This window comes from Zootoca vivipara, chromosome 16, assembly GCF_963506605.1.
Source record: "Zootoca vivipara chromosome 16, rZooViv1.1, whole genome shotgun sequence".
Classification (NCBI taxonomy): domain Eukaryota; kingdom Metazoa; phylum Chordata; class Lepidosauria; order Squamata; family Lacertidae; genus Zootoca; species Zootoca vivipara.
The window spans coordinates 17,572,177-17,588,929 of NC_083291.1; the positions used below are offsets into that span (position 1 = coordinate 17,572,177).

Below are 16,753 nucleotides of genomic sequence, written 5' to 3' on the forward strand. Positions count from 1 at the left end.
AGTAAGCCAGCTACAAATCCACTGAATGGTAGCATTGTCTAGCCCACATTTTACCAGCTTCTTTACAAGAATATCATGGGGCACCTTGTCAAAGGCCTTGCTGAAATCAAGATAGGCTACATCCACAGCGTTCCCTTCATCTACCAGGCTTGTAATTCTGTCAAAAAATGAGATCAGATTAGTCTGACATGACTTATTTTTCAGGAACCCATGCTGACTTTTAGTGATCACAGAGTTTCTTTCTAGGTGCTCACAGACTGTTTGCTTAATGATCTGCTCTAGAATCTTTCCTGGTATTGATGTCAGGCTGACTGGGCGGTAATTGTTTGGGTCCTCTCTTTTCCCCTTTTTGAAAATAGGGACAACATTTGCCCTCCTCCAGTCTGCTGGAACTTCGCCTGTTCTCCAGGAATTTTCAAAGATTATTGCCAGTGGTTCTGAAATCACCTCTGCCAGTTCTTTTAATACTCTTGGATGTGGTTCATCTGGCCCTGGAGACTTGAATACATCTAAACTAGCCAAGTATTCTTGTACTACCTCCTTACTTATTCTGGGCTGTGTTTCCCCTGCTGAATCATCTGCTCCATATTCTTCAGGTCGGGCGTTTTTTTCTTTCTTGGAGAAGACTGAGGCAAAGAAGGCATTGAGGAGTTCTGCCCTTTCTCTGTCCCCTGTTTGCATTTCACCATCTTCTCCTCTGAGTGACCCCACTGTTTCCTTGTTTTTCCAAGGAAAGGGGAATAAGACAACTGTAACGATGTTATGGCTGTACTTTTTTATTTGATTATAATTACTGCTTTTTGAAAACAAAGTTTATTTTATTTTATTTTTTAAAAAGCAGCAGCCTTCCACACACAGCAAGGCACCCTGTGCTGTATGTACTATTCTGAGAGGCAGTTTTTGGCGGTGCTTGCTTAAGCAACAAGCTCTGTCGGGACCTACCAGTCCCAGACATCCCTCTGCATAGCCAGGATGGGCAGCTGGTGAGAAGAATAAAGCTCCTTCATTGCCAAGGGCACGGATCCCAGGGGTAGCAGGAACTAGTGCTGCTGGTAGGATTTAAAGGTCCAAAATATATGTAAATATCTAATGTCCATGTGCTCACACACACACACACTGCAGGTATACGAATCAGGCAGTCGGAAATGCTTGCGACCACATTGGTGTATTAGAATAAAAACATCAAAGCGCTGGCAGGCTAATATCTTTATTAGAACTAACCAAAAAGAAAGTAACAAAATAACCAGCGAGCTTTGTAGAATTCCTGTTCTGTCTGATTATGTTAAATTAAAAAGGGAAATGGGGGAGTGTTGGGGGACATGGTACAAAAGCCCCACTGTTGTGCATGGTGTGGTTTTAGAAACAGAAAAATTTTAAAATCGAAACAGAGTTCCTTTTGTGACTCATGAAAATATACCTATGGGATAGGACAGCGGTATGCATCAGGAAAGGGCCCCAGGCGACTAAATAGTATTGCACCCCTTGAGATTTAGTCTTCAGTTCTGTTTCTGCTTTTGCTTATAATTGCCATATACGTGCACCATATCTGATAGTATCATGTGCCAGAATGACATGTTGAAACGGGTTGTAGAGGACACTGTCCCAGAGGTGTGGATGTATGACTTGGAATAGTTGAAAACTAAACTCTAATTGCGCTCAGGGTTTTAGAAAAGTTTATTTGGCTTAAAAGGCTTAAACCTTGGGGAAATAGTTGTCCTCTAAAATGCAGGAAAAAACTAGTTACTAAAATATTACACAATTCAGTTGGGGGGTGTTTCAGAAGGAGTTCATCCATTTTTAAAAAATTTTACATTGACAACCCTGGTCGTCAATTCTTCCCATAACAAATCCCACAAAGTAATCAGCTGTAGAATGAACAATCTATTATAGTTAAAACATTATTGGGAAATGCATCTCTAATTTTAACACTGTTCATGCTTCATTGTAATCCGGATAGCGGATGTTAATCTGTAAAAGCAGTACTAGGAATTATATGTTAATGTATGATATATTCCCCATTAAGGCTAGGATTAATCCAGTGGGATTCTGGGATGTTTGGGGGTGTAATATTTTATTTTACTTTACTTTTCACGATTTTAAAACGATATGTGTATAAAACAAGAAACATCAGCTCAGATTTGTCCTGGATATTTTCATTTTTTATCTATGATAAAAACCTAGGAGCTGATTGTGTGTTAAATACGCAGGTGGCACTGTGGTCTAAACCACAGAGCCTAGGGCTTGCCAATCAGAAGGTCGGTGGTTCAAATCCTTGCGATGGGGTGAGCTCCCATTGCTCGGTCCAGCTCCTGCCAACCTAGCAGTTTGAAAGCACGTCAAAGTGCAAGTAGATAAATGGGTACCGCTCTGGCGGGAAGGTAAACGGCGTTCGCCAGAAGTGGCTTAGTCATGCTGGCCACATGACCCGGAAAAACTGTCTGCAGACAAACTCCAGCTCCCTCGACTATTAAAGTGAGATGAGCGCCGCAGCCCCAGAGTCGTTCGTGACTGGACTTAACTGTCAGGGGTCCCTTTACCTTTAAGATGTTCACAGAATTTGAGAGCCAGTGTGATGTGATTAGAGATTCAGTCTAGGACCTGAGAGACCAGGGGTTCAAATTCCCATTTGGCCATGAAGGCTACCGGGTGACCTTGGACTAGTCACTATCACTCAGCCTAACCTATCTCACAGGGCTGTTGTGAGGATATAATGGAGAGAAGAAGCATTGACGCCCACTTAAACCCATTGGAGGACAAATGGGATATAAATGGCATCATAAGTAAATACATAAACATAGTTTGAATCTACATATTTTTAAGGCAAGCAAGTTGGTGTGTATTCTTTGCTAGTGAGCGGTGGGAAAATCAAGTTTCGCACACACAATTCAACATTTTGCAAGGCTGAACTCAATTTGCATCAAGGCACGAACATTGCAATTGGATAATAAAAGTGCTGAAATGAAGAAAAGATGTGTTCATCTGTTGCCTTTCATCTGTTAGAGAACTATTTCAAAGGTGAAAATGGTGCAGGAATCAGGAGCATGTTTTGCTGGGATTCCAAGTACTGGATGTTCTCTCGTACTGAAAATAAATGCAATGTAGGACAAAACTGGGTTAAACTTTGAGCAGCATTAAAGAAATGTTGGCACCTATGCCAAGACACACCATTACCTCTTACCTGCTGCTACCACCCTGGCATCTTCATGGGCAAAATGCCTCCCAGCCGCACGACTATCAGGATTCTCATACCACCAAAGCACATGAACTGTGAAAACAGGAGCCAAACCAAGGTCAGCTCTGGAATAAGTTTACCCACGGTTAAGTATAACTAGTTCAAATCAAACAGAAATGAAAAATGGATGTGTATTAATGAAGGTTTAAAACGGAATATGGCTAAACTAAATATCGCCGAAGGGTTGCTAACGTTGGGGTTTTCCCAATGTTGTTTTCTAAAGGACTCTGGGCTCTTGCTGAGTGAATCTAATTGTTGTTTTCTGCTAGTTAACATGTGAGTGTTGTAACCTTAGATCATGTGATGAAGGTATGGAGTTGCAAATCTCCATTTTGAAGGGAGCTGCCTTTGAGTCTTAGTCTCCCAAACTCTATGGAATGAAGATGTAAATGAAGCTCTCTGCCTAAGGCCAATGAAGGCTGGAAAGCAGGTTGTGGAGAGAGAGAGAGACCTTTGCTTATAGGTCTGTTTGGGTTATTTCATATTTTCTAAGATGCAGAGCCTGTGTTGCACAGCACAAGACATTGCATCAATATTTTTGGATATATCATGTGATGTTTCTGTTTCATTTTGAGGAGTTCTGCTAGTAAAATTTGAACAATATTTTCCTGGGACAATGCTTCATTTCCAAAAGGAGTCCGTTTTCATGCATCCAGTTGCTTCAAACTGCACAATATTAATATCTGCAACACCCAGATCTAGAGAGGAAGATCCTGGGCGCACAAGTCCCAATGGGCATCTGGTTGGCTACTGTGAGAAAAGGTTGTTGGACGAGACTTTGACCTGACCTGACTCTTCTTATGTCTTTATGTAAACTCACTCTGTGCATGTTCAGAAGTTCCTTTCATCATTACCTCCTATGCACGGCCAAATACGGGAGGGTGTGATAGTAAATGGAAGTGATTAACAAAGAAGGGGAGAAGACACAGGATTAAGACAACAGCTTCAAAATATTACTGTATATTCCTACGTATAAGACTACTTTTTAACCCAGGAAAATCTTCTCAAAAGTTGGGGGGTCGTCTTATACGCTGGGTTGTATTTTTTATACGGCGAGTATATCCCAAACTCTATATTTTAACTGGAAAAGTTGGGGGTCGTCTTATTTGCCCAGTCGTCTTATACGCCAGAATATACGGGTACTTTCTGCTTCACCACTGGACATACAGTGGTACCTCGGTTTATGAACACAATTGGTTCCGGAAGTCTGTTCATAAACTGAAGTGTTCATAAACTGAAGCAAACTTTCCCATTGAAAGTAATGGAAAGTGGATTAATCCGTTCCAGACGGGTCCACGGAGTACTCAACCTGAAGCGTACTTAACCCAAAGCATGGGTGTAATTGGTTCCGGAAGTCTGTTCATAAACTGAAGCGTTCATAAACTGAAGCGAACTTTCCCATTGAAAGTAATGGAAAGTGAATTACAGTGGAACCTCGGTTTATGAACACCTCGGTTTATGAATTTTCGGTTTACGAACGCCGCGGACCCATCTGGAACGGATTAATTCACTTTCCATTACTTTCAATGGGAAAGTTCGCTTCAGTTTATGAACGCTTCAGTTTATGAACAGACTTCCGGAACCAATTACACCCATGCTTCGGGTTAAGTACACTTCAGGTTGAGTACTCCGCAGACCCATCTGGAACGGATTAATCCACTTTCCATTACTTTCAATGGGAAAGTTCGCTTCAGTTTATGAATGCTTCAGTTTAAGTACTCCGCGGACCGTCTGGAACAGATTAATCCACTTTCCATTACTTTCAATGGGAAAGTTTGCTTCAGTTTATGAACGCTTCAGTTTATGAACAGACTTCCGGAACCAATTGTGTTCATAAACCGAGGTACCACTGTAATCCATTCCAGATGCGTCCGTGGCGTTCGTAAACCGAAAATTCATAAACCGAGGTGTTCATAAACCGAGGTTCCACTGTAATCCATAGCACAAAGGAATGCCGGTGCATGTCAGGTCCCTCCACAGAAATGAATAGAGACCAGCATGTCTAACTGAGCATGACCAACAGCCTGGATAGCTCGGTTGGGTAGAGTGTGGTGCTGATAATGCCAAGGTTGCCGGCTGGGACAGCTGCATATTCCTGCATTGCAGGGGGTTGGACTAGATGATACTCGGGGACACTTCCAACTCTACAGTTCTATGGTTCTATGTGTGAAACTACAGATCATAACACCACGGGGAATATCTTGAAATTGTTTTGCCTCTGAAACATGAAATGATTGGTTTTGTACCTGTATTAAGTAATCCGTATTCTGTGTGGAAGACACCAATCAGTTTAGAATAGTCTTTGCTGATGTGCGCATCAATCACTCCTTTGAATGACTTTCCCCACAAAGCGGGTCCACCTGGTTTCAACTGATAAGTAACCAACTCATAAACTCCTAGGCAGGTGGGGTGGGGCAGGGTAGAGTAGAGGGAGGAGAGAGAAATTATCAGCTGGATAGTAAAATACAAAATAAAAACCCTATGCCAGGTGTAGGCAAACTAAGGCCCGTGGGCCGGATGCGGCCCAATCGCCTTGTCAATCCGGCCCGTGGACGGTCTGGGAATCAGCGTGTTTTTACATAAGTAGAATGTGTCCTTTTATTTAAATGCATCTCTGGGTTATTTGTGGGGTCTGCCTGGTGTTTTTACATGAGTAGAATGTGTGCTTTTATTTAAAATGCATCTCTGGGTTATTTGTGGGGCATAGGAATTCATTCATTTTTTCTCCCAAAATATAGTCCGGCCACATGGTCTGAAAAAGGTTGCTGACCCCCTGCCCTATGCCAATATCTTCACCAACATTCCTATTTGCTTCACAATTTATTTTCAGCCTACTTTTTAGTTCTTTGATGATGACCCAAAATCTTATTTCTACATTTCATGAACATCTATGCTTCCCTCTCTTTGAACAGGGTGCTTAGGTTTCTAATTTATTTTTCGTTTTTAAGCAGTTACAACCATGTACTGCCGATTCTCTGCCGCATAACGTCTAGTTCTACCCTTATTTATGGGTAAGTGTATTTTAGAGAAGGGGATTAAAAACCTCTCAAGATTTGAAGCGGGCAAAACCATTTTATCTCAGGGGGAGGCTACAGATATGGAAAGATATTATACCGATATGAACAATAAAATATACTGGGAGACATGGACTGTTTTTTGAATCGCTACGAAAGATGGATGTTTTGAACCAAAGCTGTAGCTTAGGTCCATTAACGGGGGGAAAGATCAGGCTATGAAAAATTCCATGTCTGTTTCTTGCTTACCTCCATGCATGTCTGTTTTATTTTTGACCAAATTGTTCTACTACAGTATGAAGCATGTTTCAAATTCAACTGCAATGAAGATCTCTGGCATGGACATAGCCAGGATTTTTGTTGTGGGGGCAGGCCTTTTGTTAGAAGGGGCAGGCCTTTTGTTGGGGGGCAGAACCTCAGCTATGTATTGATTGGGGAGCAGCTGCCCCCCTTCCCCCCCTTGGCTACGCCCATGAGCTTTGGAGAGGCTTCTCCCAGATATTAGGAATCTGCACAGCACCACATTTCCAAGGCATTTCTCATAGGAATTCCTCTTCCCCCTTGACCCAGTGACCAGAAAGGGCCAGAGCAGCCTGTGGTAACTTCAACCAGAGCTCTCTGGTGGCACAAGGAATGTTACTTATGCCTTCTCCTCAAAATGCTCCCTGAAATTTGTTTCAATAATAAAAAACAGTACTATATACTGTTAGTGCAGTAAGACAGCTCACCTGACTTTGGAGAACTCCCGAGCTCACACCAGGGGACCATGTAAGCAATTTCCATATGCTGCTTGTCTAGGAATTGAAGAAGTACTGACAATCTTTCCTGCCATTCTTTATCAGCAACCACAGCTTTCCTTACAGCTCTCCTGTGGGCAAAGTTGTCTATATAAGAAAGCAAAGAAGTGTTAGAACTCCTTTGGCCAGGTTTGATGGGCAGGCTAATAATAACAATAACAATAATCTGGTTTGATGGAATTTTGTTCTTGCACAAGGACATTTTGTTTCTTTGACTCTGGGGTTGCGGTGCTCATCTCGCTTTACTGGCCGAGGGAGCCGGCGTACAGCTTCCAGATCATGTGGCCAGCATGACTAAGCCACTTCTGGTGAACCAGAGCAGTGCACAGAAATGCCGTTTACCTTTATCTAGCTGCCCTTTGATGTGCTATTGAACTGCTAGGTGGGCAGGAGCTGGAACCGAGCAACAGGAGCTCACCCCGTCACTGGGATTCAAACCGCCGACCTTTCGAACAGCAAGCCCTAGGCCCTGTGTTTTAAACCACAAGCGCCACCCGCGTCCCCTTAAGTAGGTGCATAGAGGTAAATACCTATGTGCATACCCAAGAAACCCATCAGGTTTTCAGAATTTATGGTGGCTGGGAAATACCAATGGAAAGGATGGCACAACACACAGCGCAAATATATCCCATCGAGCACTGCCTGCCGGCATGGGTGGAAAACATTGGGAATGATTTTGGAGCATAAGACCGAAAGTGCTCATGTGTGGACGAAATTACACAAACATGCACAGAGAAAAAAACTGGCCCACCTTTCCATGAATGGTCTAGCATGGGCACAGCTTAGGTGTGCAATATCAGCTTCTGTGATCGACAGGCCATTCAAAGTCTCTGTGCTGACTAGAACTGATACAACTACTCAGAGTCTGGCCTATTGCTTGGTCAAACAAAGCACTACTTCCGATCGCTGGCTTCAGCCACCTGGACTCCAGAATCCCAGGTCTAAATTACAGACACCTACAATAATTGCAGCGAATTAACCTGGCAGTAAACCTTCCCAAAAGATCTACGATCGCTTGAGAAATATCCTACTTGGGATCTGCATAGAGGTCCCACATGGTTAAAGCGCTACCATGCAGTGCATACCATATTTCCAAATATGGAAAGCCTTATTCATTGACCCAAACTCCGCTGTCCAGAATCCAATCATCTCTGAGTGAGCCACGCGAATGTTGATGCTTTTATTGACCAACTCGAGGAATTCCTTTGCCTTTGCTGGTTTGATATCGTAAGTACGGAGTTCATAGAAGGTGCCAACATCTTGCCTGGGTCCTGTGGCAAGAGACGAGCAAACCTGATACAGACTTGGCTTAAAAGAGAGACATAAAAGTAAGAATTCCAGTTAGAAAATGAAATGAGGGTTATGTTTCTAAGTTTGCAAGCATGCTAATAATTATTTGGATCAGTAGTATACTCTATTACAATGTATAGTTTTAGTATGTGAAGCTGCAAACGCTTCTTTGATTTTTTAAATCTACTTAGTGCAACAAACCTAACCCATAATAATAATAATAATAATAATAATAATAATAATAATATATTATTATTTATACCCCGCCCATCTGGCTGGGTTTCCCCAGCCACTCTGGCCGGCTTCCAACAGAAATATTAAAATACACTAATTTCTTAAAGATTAAAAGCTTCCCTAAACAGGGCTGCCTTCAGATGTCCTCTAAAAGTCTGGTAGTTATTTTTCTTTTTGACATCTGGTGGGAGGGCGTTCCACAGGGCGGGTGCCACTACCGAGAAGGCCCTCTGCCTGGTTCCCTGTAACTTGGCTTCTCGCAGTGAAGGAACCGCCAGAAGGCCCTCAGCACTGGACCTCAGTGTCCGGGCAGAGCGGTGGAGGTGGAGACACTCCTTCAGGTATACTGGACCGAGGCCGTTTAGGGCTTTAAAGGTCAGCACGAACACTTTGAATTGTGCTCGGAAACGTACTGGGAGCTAATGCAGGTCTTTCAAGACCAGTGTTATGTGGTCTCGGCGGCTGCTCCCAGTCACCAGTCTAGCTGGATTAATTGTAGTTTCCGGGTCACCTTCAAAGGTAGCCCCACATAGAGCACATTGCAGTAGTCCAATCTATAATAATAATAGTAATAATAATTTATTATTTATACCCTGCCCACCTGGCTGAGTTTCCCCAGCCACTCTGGGCGGCTCCCAACAGAATATTAAAAACATCATAAAACATCGAACATTAAAAACTTGCCTAAACAAGTTTGATCTTGTTTGCTCACTAGCTTTTCATCTTCAACGGCTACATATCTAAATTTAAATTCATAGCACAGCCTGAAGACAACTTTGGGGAAGAAAAAACAGCAGGGAGAGAAGAACTGCATAAAAACATTTTATCAACCTCCTTGAAATTTCCCACCCTTTCATGACTTATTCCTAAATTTCAAAGGACAGCACCGGGTCTTACATATATATACCGTGTTTCCCCCTTTTTAAGCCATAGTCATAAAGTAAGCCATGGCAGGATTTTTAAGATTTTAAAAATATAAGACATACCCCGAAAATAAGACATGCAGGCGCCCAGCAGGGAAGGTGGGAACGGGGCCCGAGGACGCCTCTGGCCAAAAGTTATGGGGGGGGGTGTCGGGAAGTTCCATTTGGTGGGGGGGGAGTTGGAGGGAGGGAGAGACACCGCTGACTGGGCTCGTTGCCTCTTTTTTCTTTTCACATTGTTTGTTCCTATAAAATGCCCGCAAGCCGGCTAAACAGGAAAGAAAGGGGAGAGGACTCACGCGTTTTCCCTCCCCGCCGGCACCTTTTTCCTCTTCCTCCCCCCACCCCCAAAGCTTCCTCGATCCGGTGCTGGGCGCCGACCCGGCAGGCCGCTTCCTTGATCCGGCGGCCTGCCGGGTCGGCGCTGATCAGTGCTGCGCGGAGCACTGGATTGAGGAGCCGGTCTGCAGAGTCAGCGCCCAGCAACGCCGTGCTGGATTGAGGAGGCGATGCTCTGTGCAGCGCTGCTGGCCGCTGACTCTGCAGACCGGCTCCTCGATAAGCGCCGACCCGATCTGAGGAAGCCCCGCTGCTGCCGCCAGTCCCCGAGCTGCGCTTCGGCTCGGGGGACTGGCGGGGAAGGCAGGCAGGCGGCAAGCAGCGCCCGCTGAGTTTCGGCTCCGGGACTGTTGTTGCCTGCCTGCCTGCCTGCCTTCCCCAAGGAAGCCCCGCTGCTGCCGCCAGTACCCCGAGCTGCGCTTCGGCTCAGGGGACTGGCGCGCGCCTGACATCACCGAGGTCGGAATCCGCTCCCCGCGTGCCTTCTCCCGGGGAGCCTCGGTGCGGCGCTTCGCAGGCGGCCCCCGCGGTAAGTCTGCAGCTACGGCGGGGACCTGACCTGGCAGCAGAGGTAGCGGAGGCGACCCTCCCGGGCGGAGCACCTGAGCCAGCAGCCGGGCCTCTGCCTGGCCCGGCTGAGGAGGCCTGCCACCCCGCAGCCCAGAACTGGCGGCTGCTGCAGCGCAGAGCGCTCGGAGAGCCCAGCAGCACCACGGAAGCAGAGAGCCTGCGAGGAGGGAGGAGGAGGAGTAAGAGGAGGAGGAGGACTCCTCTGTGCTGCTTGGCGGTGGCACTTTAGCAGCATGGTCATGGACACCCTTCCTGGCAGGGTGGCTGCGGCCCCTCAGCACAAGCCGAGACCCAGCGCCGACGGGGTGCCCCCTCCTTAGCCCAGCCTGCTCCATCTGAACGCGGGGAGGGAAGGAAGGCATGGGCGTATGTGTATGTGCGCGCACACGGTCTAGCCCGCCACAGATTCTGAGGGACAGTGAACCGGCCCCCCACATTAAAAGTTTGCTGACCCCTGTCCTGGACAGTGTTGCATGCTCTCCACCTGCTCTGGCTTCCCATATATTACCAAGCTAAGTTCAAGTTCTTTTGTAGATACACAAAGACCAGAACAGCTGTAAGGTACTGTAATAAAAACAGTAAGATTAATTAAAAAAAGACATCCCCTGAATATAAGACACCGTGTGTGTTTTTGAGGAAAAAAAGTTATAAGACGGTGTCTTAAAAAAGGGGAAACACGGTATATATGCTCTGGAACAGGAGTCAGCAAACTTTTTCAGCAGGGGAACTGTCCACTGTCCCTCAGACCTTGTGGGAGGCCAGACTATTTTTTTGGGGGGGGGGGGAATGAACAAATTCCTATGCCCCACAAATAACCCAGAGATGCATTTTAAATAAAAGCACACATTCCACTCATGTAAAAACACACTGATTCCTGGACCGTCCGCCTGCCAGATTTAGAAGGCAATTGGGCCGGATCCGGCCCCCGGGCCTAAGTTTGCCTACCCATGCTCTGGAACAGGGGTCAGCAAGGTTTGCCTCACCTGAGTTGGTTCACTCCAGTGGAGATCCCTCCATGAGCCGGATCGCACGCACGCGACTCTGATTTCTGATGTCTGTGTCTGCACAGACACGATTTTCGGCCCGGAGGAAGTGAGTCCCCGTGCTGCGCCGGTTTAGCGCAGCGGGCGGGGACTCACCGAGTGGGCGGCTCAGTTCGGGGGCAGCTCGGGGGCCGGTTAAATGACCCTTGTGGGCCGCTTGTAGCCCATGGGCCTTATGTTGCCTACCCCTGCTCTGGAACATCAACAGAGGGAGAATTCTGTAACTTGGGAGAGGCAGACATGGGAACATCTGTCTTTAATCCATTTGCCTTCTGAACCTGATGCACATATGGTGTCGTGAAAAGGGCATTCTCAATGAATCTCAGAGATTGTAATAGGATACAAAGAAGCGAGCGCTCTGGGAAATCTGTAGATTAGGATCAGTAGCTTGAACCGTTTCCGCAAGAAAACAAGGGGCCAGTGTAGACCCTGAAGGGCAGCAATATATAGATTATGCTTTCACACATGGTCCTTGCGTCTCTATAGGAAACAGCATGCGCCTAGCAATGGGCCCATCATTGCAAACAGCAACATGCGCAAGGTATGGACCTGTCTTTCCCTACAGTGAAGCGACACATTCATGTCAGAAAATGTCACTACAGTATGTGGGAAACAACCTTGCAATTCTAAACAAATTCCATTGAAATAAATGAAACATATATGTAAATAAGCTTAGGATCATCAGGCGTTGATGTAGCTTTGTCTGTTTCTGCAAGTGCAACAGACAAACACTCCATTTTTTTAAAAAAAATTGTATCGTAAAAGCTGGTGTTTTCAGCAATCATTCTAGATTATTTTCTGCAGTGCTGATCATCGCATTAATACAATTATTGATTGTCCTATGAGAAGGAATCCACCACTTTGCCTGCTGAGGAATACCTGCATATCTGTGACAGGAAACCTGGTGTGATGGCCTGGGACTCGGGCTCGGATTCAGAGCAGGAGGAATCGCAGCCTAAACCGGACCCTCTGGCTGGGACATCGGCTGAACCAAGTTTGGGGCCTGGTCCTGAGGAGCCTCAGTCCGCTCAACCTCCTCTGCGGCAAGCATCAGCTGAGCCGAGTCTGGGGCCTGAGCCTGCCTTGATTCCAGATGCAGAAGAGACCTCGTTGCCATCAGCCGGGTTGTCACCAGCAGCTGGCCCATTGCTGGCTGGGGCTGAGGCGGCTCCTGGGTCCAGTAACCCACTGGCCTCTCCTGAGCTGCAGAGACTCAAGGCTGATAGAAGAAGAGACCTGAGTACTCGCAGGAGGAGTGCTCACCTCCAAGCAAGGTGAGGAAGTGAGTCGCCAGGGGATCGGAGACACCCGTTACCCCGTTCTAGATAAAAGGCGGCCAAACCCCACCCTGGGTTGCGGGAGCAACACTGTTGGTTGCTAGACCCTGCCAGTGCTTCCGACCTGCCTTAGTTCCTGACCTACATACCTGTTCCTGACCTCACCTGATGCCCTGCCTTGCTCCCAGCTTTGGCTACTTTGGACTGTCTCAACCCTAAAGCTTTGAACCATGGACCAGACTTTGACTATGCCTCTTGGGTAACCCTAGGGACCAGCACACCTTTGTGCAGAAGGTCCCAGGGTGTGTCCAGAGGCAAGCTTTAAATACAGGATGCTTGAAAGTCCTGCGAGGTCTCACCATTGTCCTCCATGGATAATAAAAGCAGCACCCTTGAACACACCCTGCATTGGACTACAATTCCCATCATCCCTGACCACTGGTCCTGTTAGCTAGGGATCATGGGAGTTGTAGACCAAACCATCTGGAGGGCCACAGTTTGGGGATGCCTGGCCAAGAGTTTCTGTGAACGTGTTTTAAAAAACCACATTATGCAAGAATAATATCCTGAAGAATTGCAAATGAGAAACACACATGTGTATGTCAACAGCAGGTGCCAGTATACGGCTTGTTTTGTTTTATTAATTAAATTTGCTACTGATACTCTGACATGGGAAATGGGGTAGGATTTCTGCACAAAAGATGGTGATCAATCAGACCCTGGGGTGACTTTGCACCAATAAAATCATCTGAGGGAAAACAAGTGTCCTTAATTGTGTGGGGAGAGAGAGAGAACATGAACATGAATGGTATGCTTTGACCTTGAAACTATGAAACTAGAGCTGATGAAGAATAAACCGAAAACAGGACCTTGTCCTGGATTTTCTAAAAACTGAAAAACTGGATTTCTAAAAACTGGATTTTCTCAACTCTCCAAGGACTCCAATTTATTTAGTAGGTGACATTTTTCATGGCACAGGGATAAGTATTCTCACCTGCAATGTCTCCACATCTGTTAAAGAAAGTGTGACAGCTCACAGGCAGTTCCAGGCCTCAAAGCCTTTTTCCATGGCCTACCTCCAAGCACAGTACTGCCCAGGGGAAGAAATTGCCCCTTTGCACTGCAGTTTGCAGGAGATATCTCAACCCAGCAATGCAATGTGCTGTGTCATGTGTGTTTTTGGTGGGGCCTTTGCCAATGATCACACACCTCTGGCCTGCAACCTTCCGGTTGTTGGCTAACCTTGACTGCAGTTCTTGAGCTGAAGAAGGTGAACCACCTGTATCTTAAAGGCACAGAGGCCAGTTAGAAGGCTGGAAATCCAAACCGAGTGATAGAACTAATCTAAGAGAGTCAGCGATGGTGGAGATTTATAGTGAAGGAATATTATTCCTTTCCAGCGTGCCTCTGCATTCCTCGTCTCCTGGCAGGCTCCTGCGGGGTTATTCACGTAGCAGGCAGAAATCCAACAGGTTTTGGATTTCTACCCATCTTGGAAAATTGGCGAGGGGAAAGCGCCACACACCTGTTGCAGCTCTTATAGGCAGGGGGATCCTACAAGCGTGTCCGCCTCCCGACGTGGGAACTGGGAACCTTCCTTTCCCCATATCCTGGGTGTCTGAAACGGGAGTTTGCTGCGTGAAAATGAGCAGGTGAAGGTTCCCCCCTCCCCTTCCCGGAAAATATGATACGATTAAAAATGGTATGGTCTCCATACCCGTGGGCGCGTTTAAATGCACAGCTACACAGAGAAAAATAAAGCAGTTTAAAAGTTGGCAGCCTCGTTCCCGATGGATTTGGAAAGTCAAGAGAAGAATCTCAAGCCTGGCGCCTCTTTCCCGGCTTTACCTGGGCTTTGCACCCCGATAACGCAGCTCTGCGGAGGGAGCCGAAGACGCGCGAGCCCATCGTGCAGCGCCCGCCGACAGTTCTGCTGCGAAGGAAGCAAAAGGCTCCTTGCACCGCTTCGCCCCGACCCTTTCTTTGCCTATGGAGGCTGCAGGGAGACAAAAAGCCTCGTGGTGCTTTCCAAGAATAGCAGCTGCAGAAAGATCACCAAACCGGGAAGGTAGACTGCAGTCGTCCATAAATGTTTGGGGGTTCCAGTTTGGTAGTTAGAACGCTTTGCAAACCAGAAGCAAATAACTCAGCTGTTGTATCCAAGCAAATGATTGCATGCCTGTTTGTTTGTTTGTTTGTTTGTTTGTTTGTTTGTTAAGTCTTATGGTCATTCTGGAAAGAGTGGGTGAGGGTGATAATAAATGAATAAACCTGTTTGTAGGCTCACAAGGCTCTTCCCCCGCCTTGCAAAGAGGCAGAAAGATTGACCTCATCCGGACTATGTTGACATTTTCGTTCCAAATGAACAGGATCCAGTGGATTCAAATGGCGTGTGAGTGCACCACATATTGCGATTGATTTGGGGTATGGGGTGTGTGTCTTACCTGGGTCGCCCAATATTTTATTCAAGAGTTGGCACCCCACTTCCGGGGTAGTTTGTCCACCTTTGGTGCTGCACCCCCACCCCCACCCCCTGCACTCAACAGTAGCTCCTAGATGCTGTCAGCATGGACCGTGGCTACATCCCAGGAAATGGCTAAACCAGGTGAGGGTAGCAGTACTAGCAGATGGGTGTCAAATCCTTGGTGAGTCAGGAACATCTCCTGCATGTGAAGACAGGCTCCGTCAGATTGAGTGGATGAGAGCCATAGTGGGTCCAACTGTCAAGAAGGCAGTTTCTGCACGTGCTGTAGAGGGAAGTGGGGTAGATGGGGTTCGTCCATCTGGGAAGGTAGCCCGTGGAAAACTCTGACCCTGAACCTCTGCTGCCTTGCAGGACACCTTTGGGAGCAGAAAAGGCTATGGAGGCAATACAGGAATCTCACTTAGATCATAGTTGCAACCAAGCAGTGCTATTTTTCTAGACAAAAAGGTGTCTTCTCCCTTGTTCTGGGGTTCTGGTGAGCTGGAAAACAACAACTCTGGGTGTAAATATAGCTCAGCATGTTACAGGTAGGTAGCCAGCCGTGTTGGTCTGCCGTAGTCGAAACAAAGTAAAAAAAATTCCTTCCAGTAGCACATTAGAGACCAACCAAGTTTGTCATTGGTATCTGAAGAAGTGTGTATGCACACCGGGGGGCGGAGAGCAGGCACGCTGCCCCCAGTGACGTGGCACGCATTCTGGAGGCGGGGCGCACATTTGGGGGGCAGGGCGCACTGCGCAATGATGTGGCATGCGTTTTGGGGCGGGGTGCGCCGTGCGCAGTGATGTAGCACACGTGTTGGGGTGGGGCACACTGCGCACAGGGGCGGGGCACACGTTTTGGGGGCGGGGCGGGCAGTGGTGATGACGGCCCTGGGATCGCATCACTCGGGGCACACCACCCCCACCACCCCTAGCCTCCTACACCCGTGCATGCACACGAAAGCTCATACCAATGACAAACTTAGTTGGTCTCTAAGGTACTACTGGAAGGATTATTATTTTTATTATTTTGGTAGAGCATGAGACACTTAATCTCACGGTTGTGTGTTCGAAAGATTCCTGCACTGCAAGGGGGATTGGACTAGATGACCCCAAGGGATCTCTTCCAACTCTACAATTATGATTCTAGACATGACAGTTGACCATAAAGCGTCTCCTTACAAGTCTCCAACAAAGGAGACCCACCTCTCATCTGCTCTGCTGCCAAACAGCTTCTTACCAAGAGGTTTTTAGGAATGGGGCAGGCATGTACTTGTTGCTTTGATTTCTCTCCCTCTCCCATGCTCAGCTTTCTACCGGTAACTGCAGGCTGACAGTGTAGGACGGTGAACGTAATTTGTTTTAACTATACTCTATAAAGGTGGCCACGAGGCTTAATCTTTTTAGAACAGAAGACACAAGCGTATCGCTGCAAAATAGCGAATGGGGTGTGCCCACCCAGCCTGGGTCTGAAGGACATTACAGGAACAGAAACATGCCTTTTCTTCCCAGGTCAGCAAGCATGGATGTGCTGCATTGGGATGGAAAATCAGCTACAGATTTTGGTCTC

The 16,753-nt window shown here is 46.8% G+C and overlaps 1 protein-coding gene across 1 annotated transcript; it reads right to left on the minus strand.

Annotated features, from left to right (window-relative positions):
• Window positions 1–1,803: 1,803 nt before the first annotated feature.
• On the minus strand, window positions 1,804–14,714 carry LOC118075198 (protein NipSnap homolog 3B). Its single transcript, XM_035097066.2, has 6 exons — window positions 14,568–14,714; window positions 8,129–8,351; window positions 6,975–7,130; window positions 5,479–5,628; window positions 3,179–3,265; window positions 1,804–3,081 (listed from the first exon to the last, which is right to left on the minus strand). The coding sequence occupies exons 1-6, from the start codon at window positions 14,625–14,627 to the stop codon at window positions 3,005–3,007; spliced, it is 753 nt and encodes a 250-aa protein (XP_034952957.1). The 5' UTR covers window positions 14,628–14,714; the 3' UTR covers window positions 1,804–3,004.
• Between the last annotated feature and the right edge of the window lie 2,039 nt (window positions 14,715–16,753).

Excerpts from the sequence above, each read along its gene's own strand:
- LOC118075198 (XM_035097066.2), bottom strand. The coding sequence starts at position 14,627 with ATGGGCTCGCGCGTCTTCGGCTCCCTCCGCAGAGCTGCGTTATCGGGG. Across the intron at positions 3,266-5,478 it reads ATACGGATTACTTAATACAG|TTCATGTGCTTTGGTGGTAT; the intron begins GTACAAAACCAA and ends CTGTTTTCACAG. Across the intron at positions 3,082-3,178 it reads TGCCAGGGTGGTAGCAGCAG|TACGAGAGAACATCCAGTAC; the intron begins GTAAGAGGTAAT and ends ATTTATTTTCAG.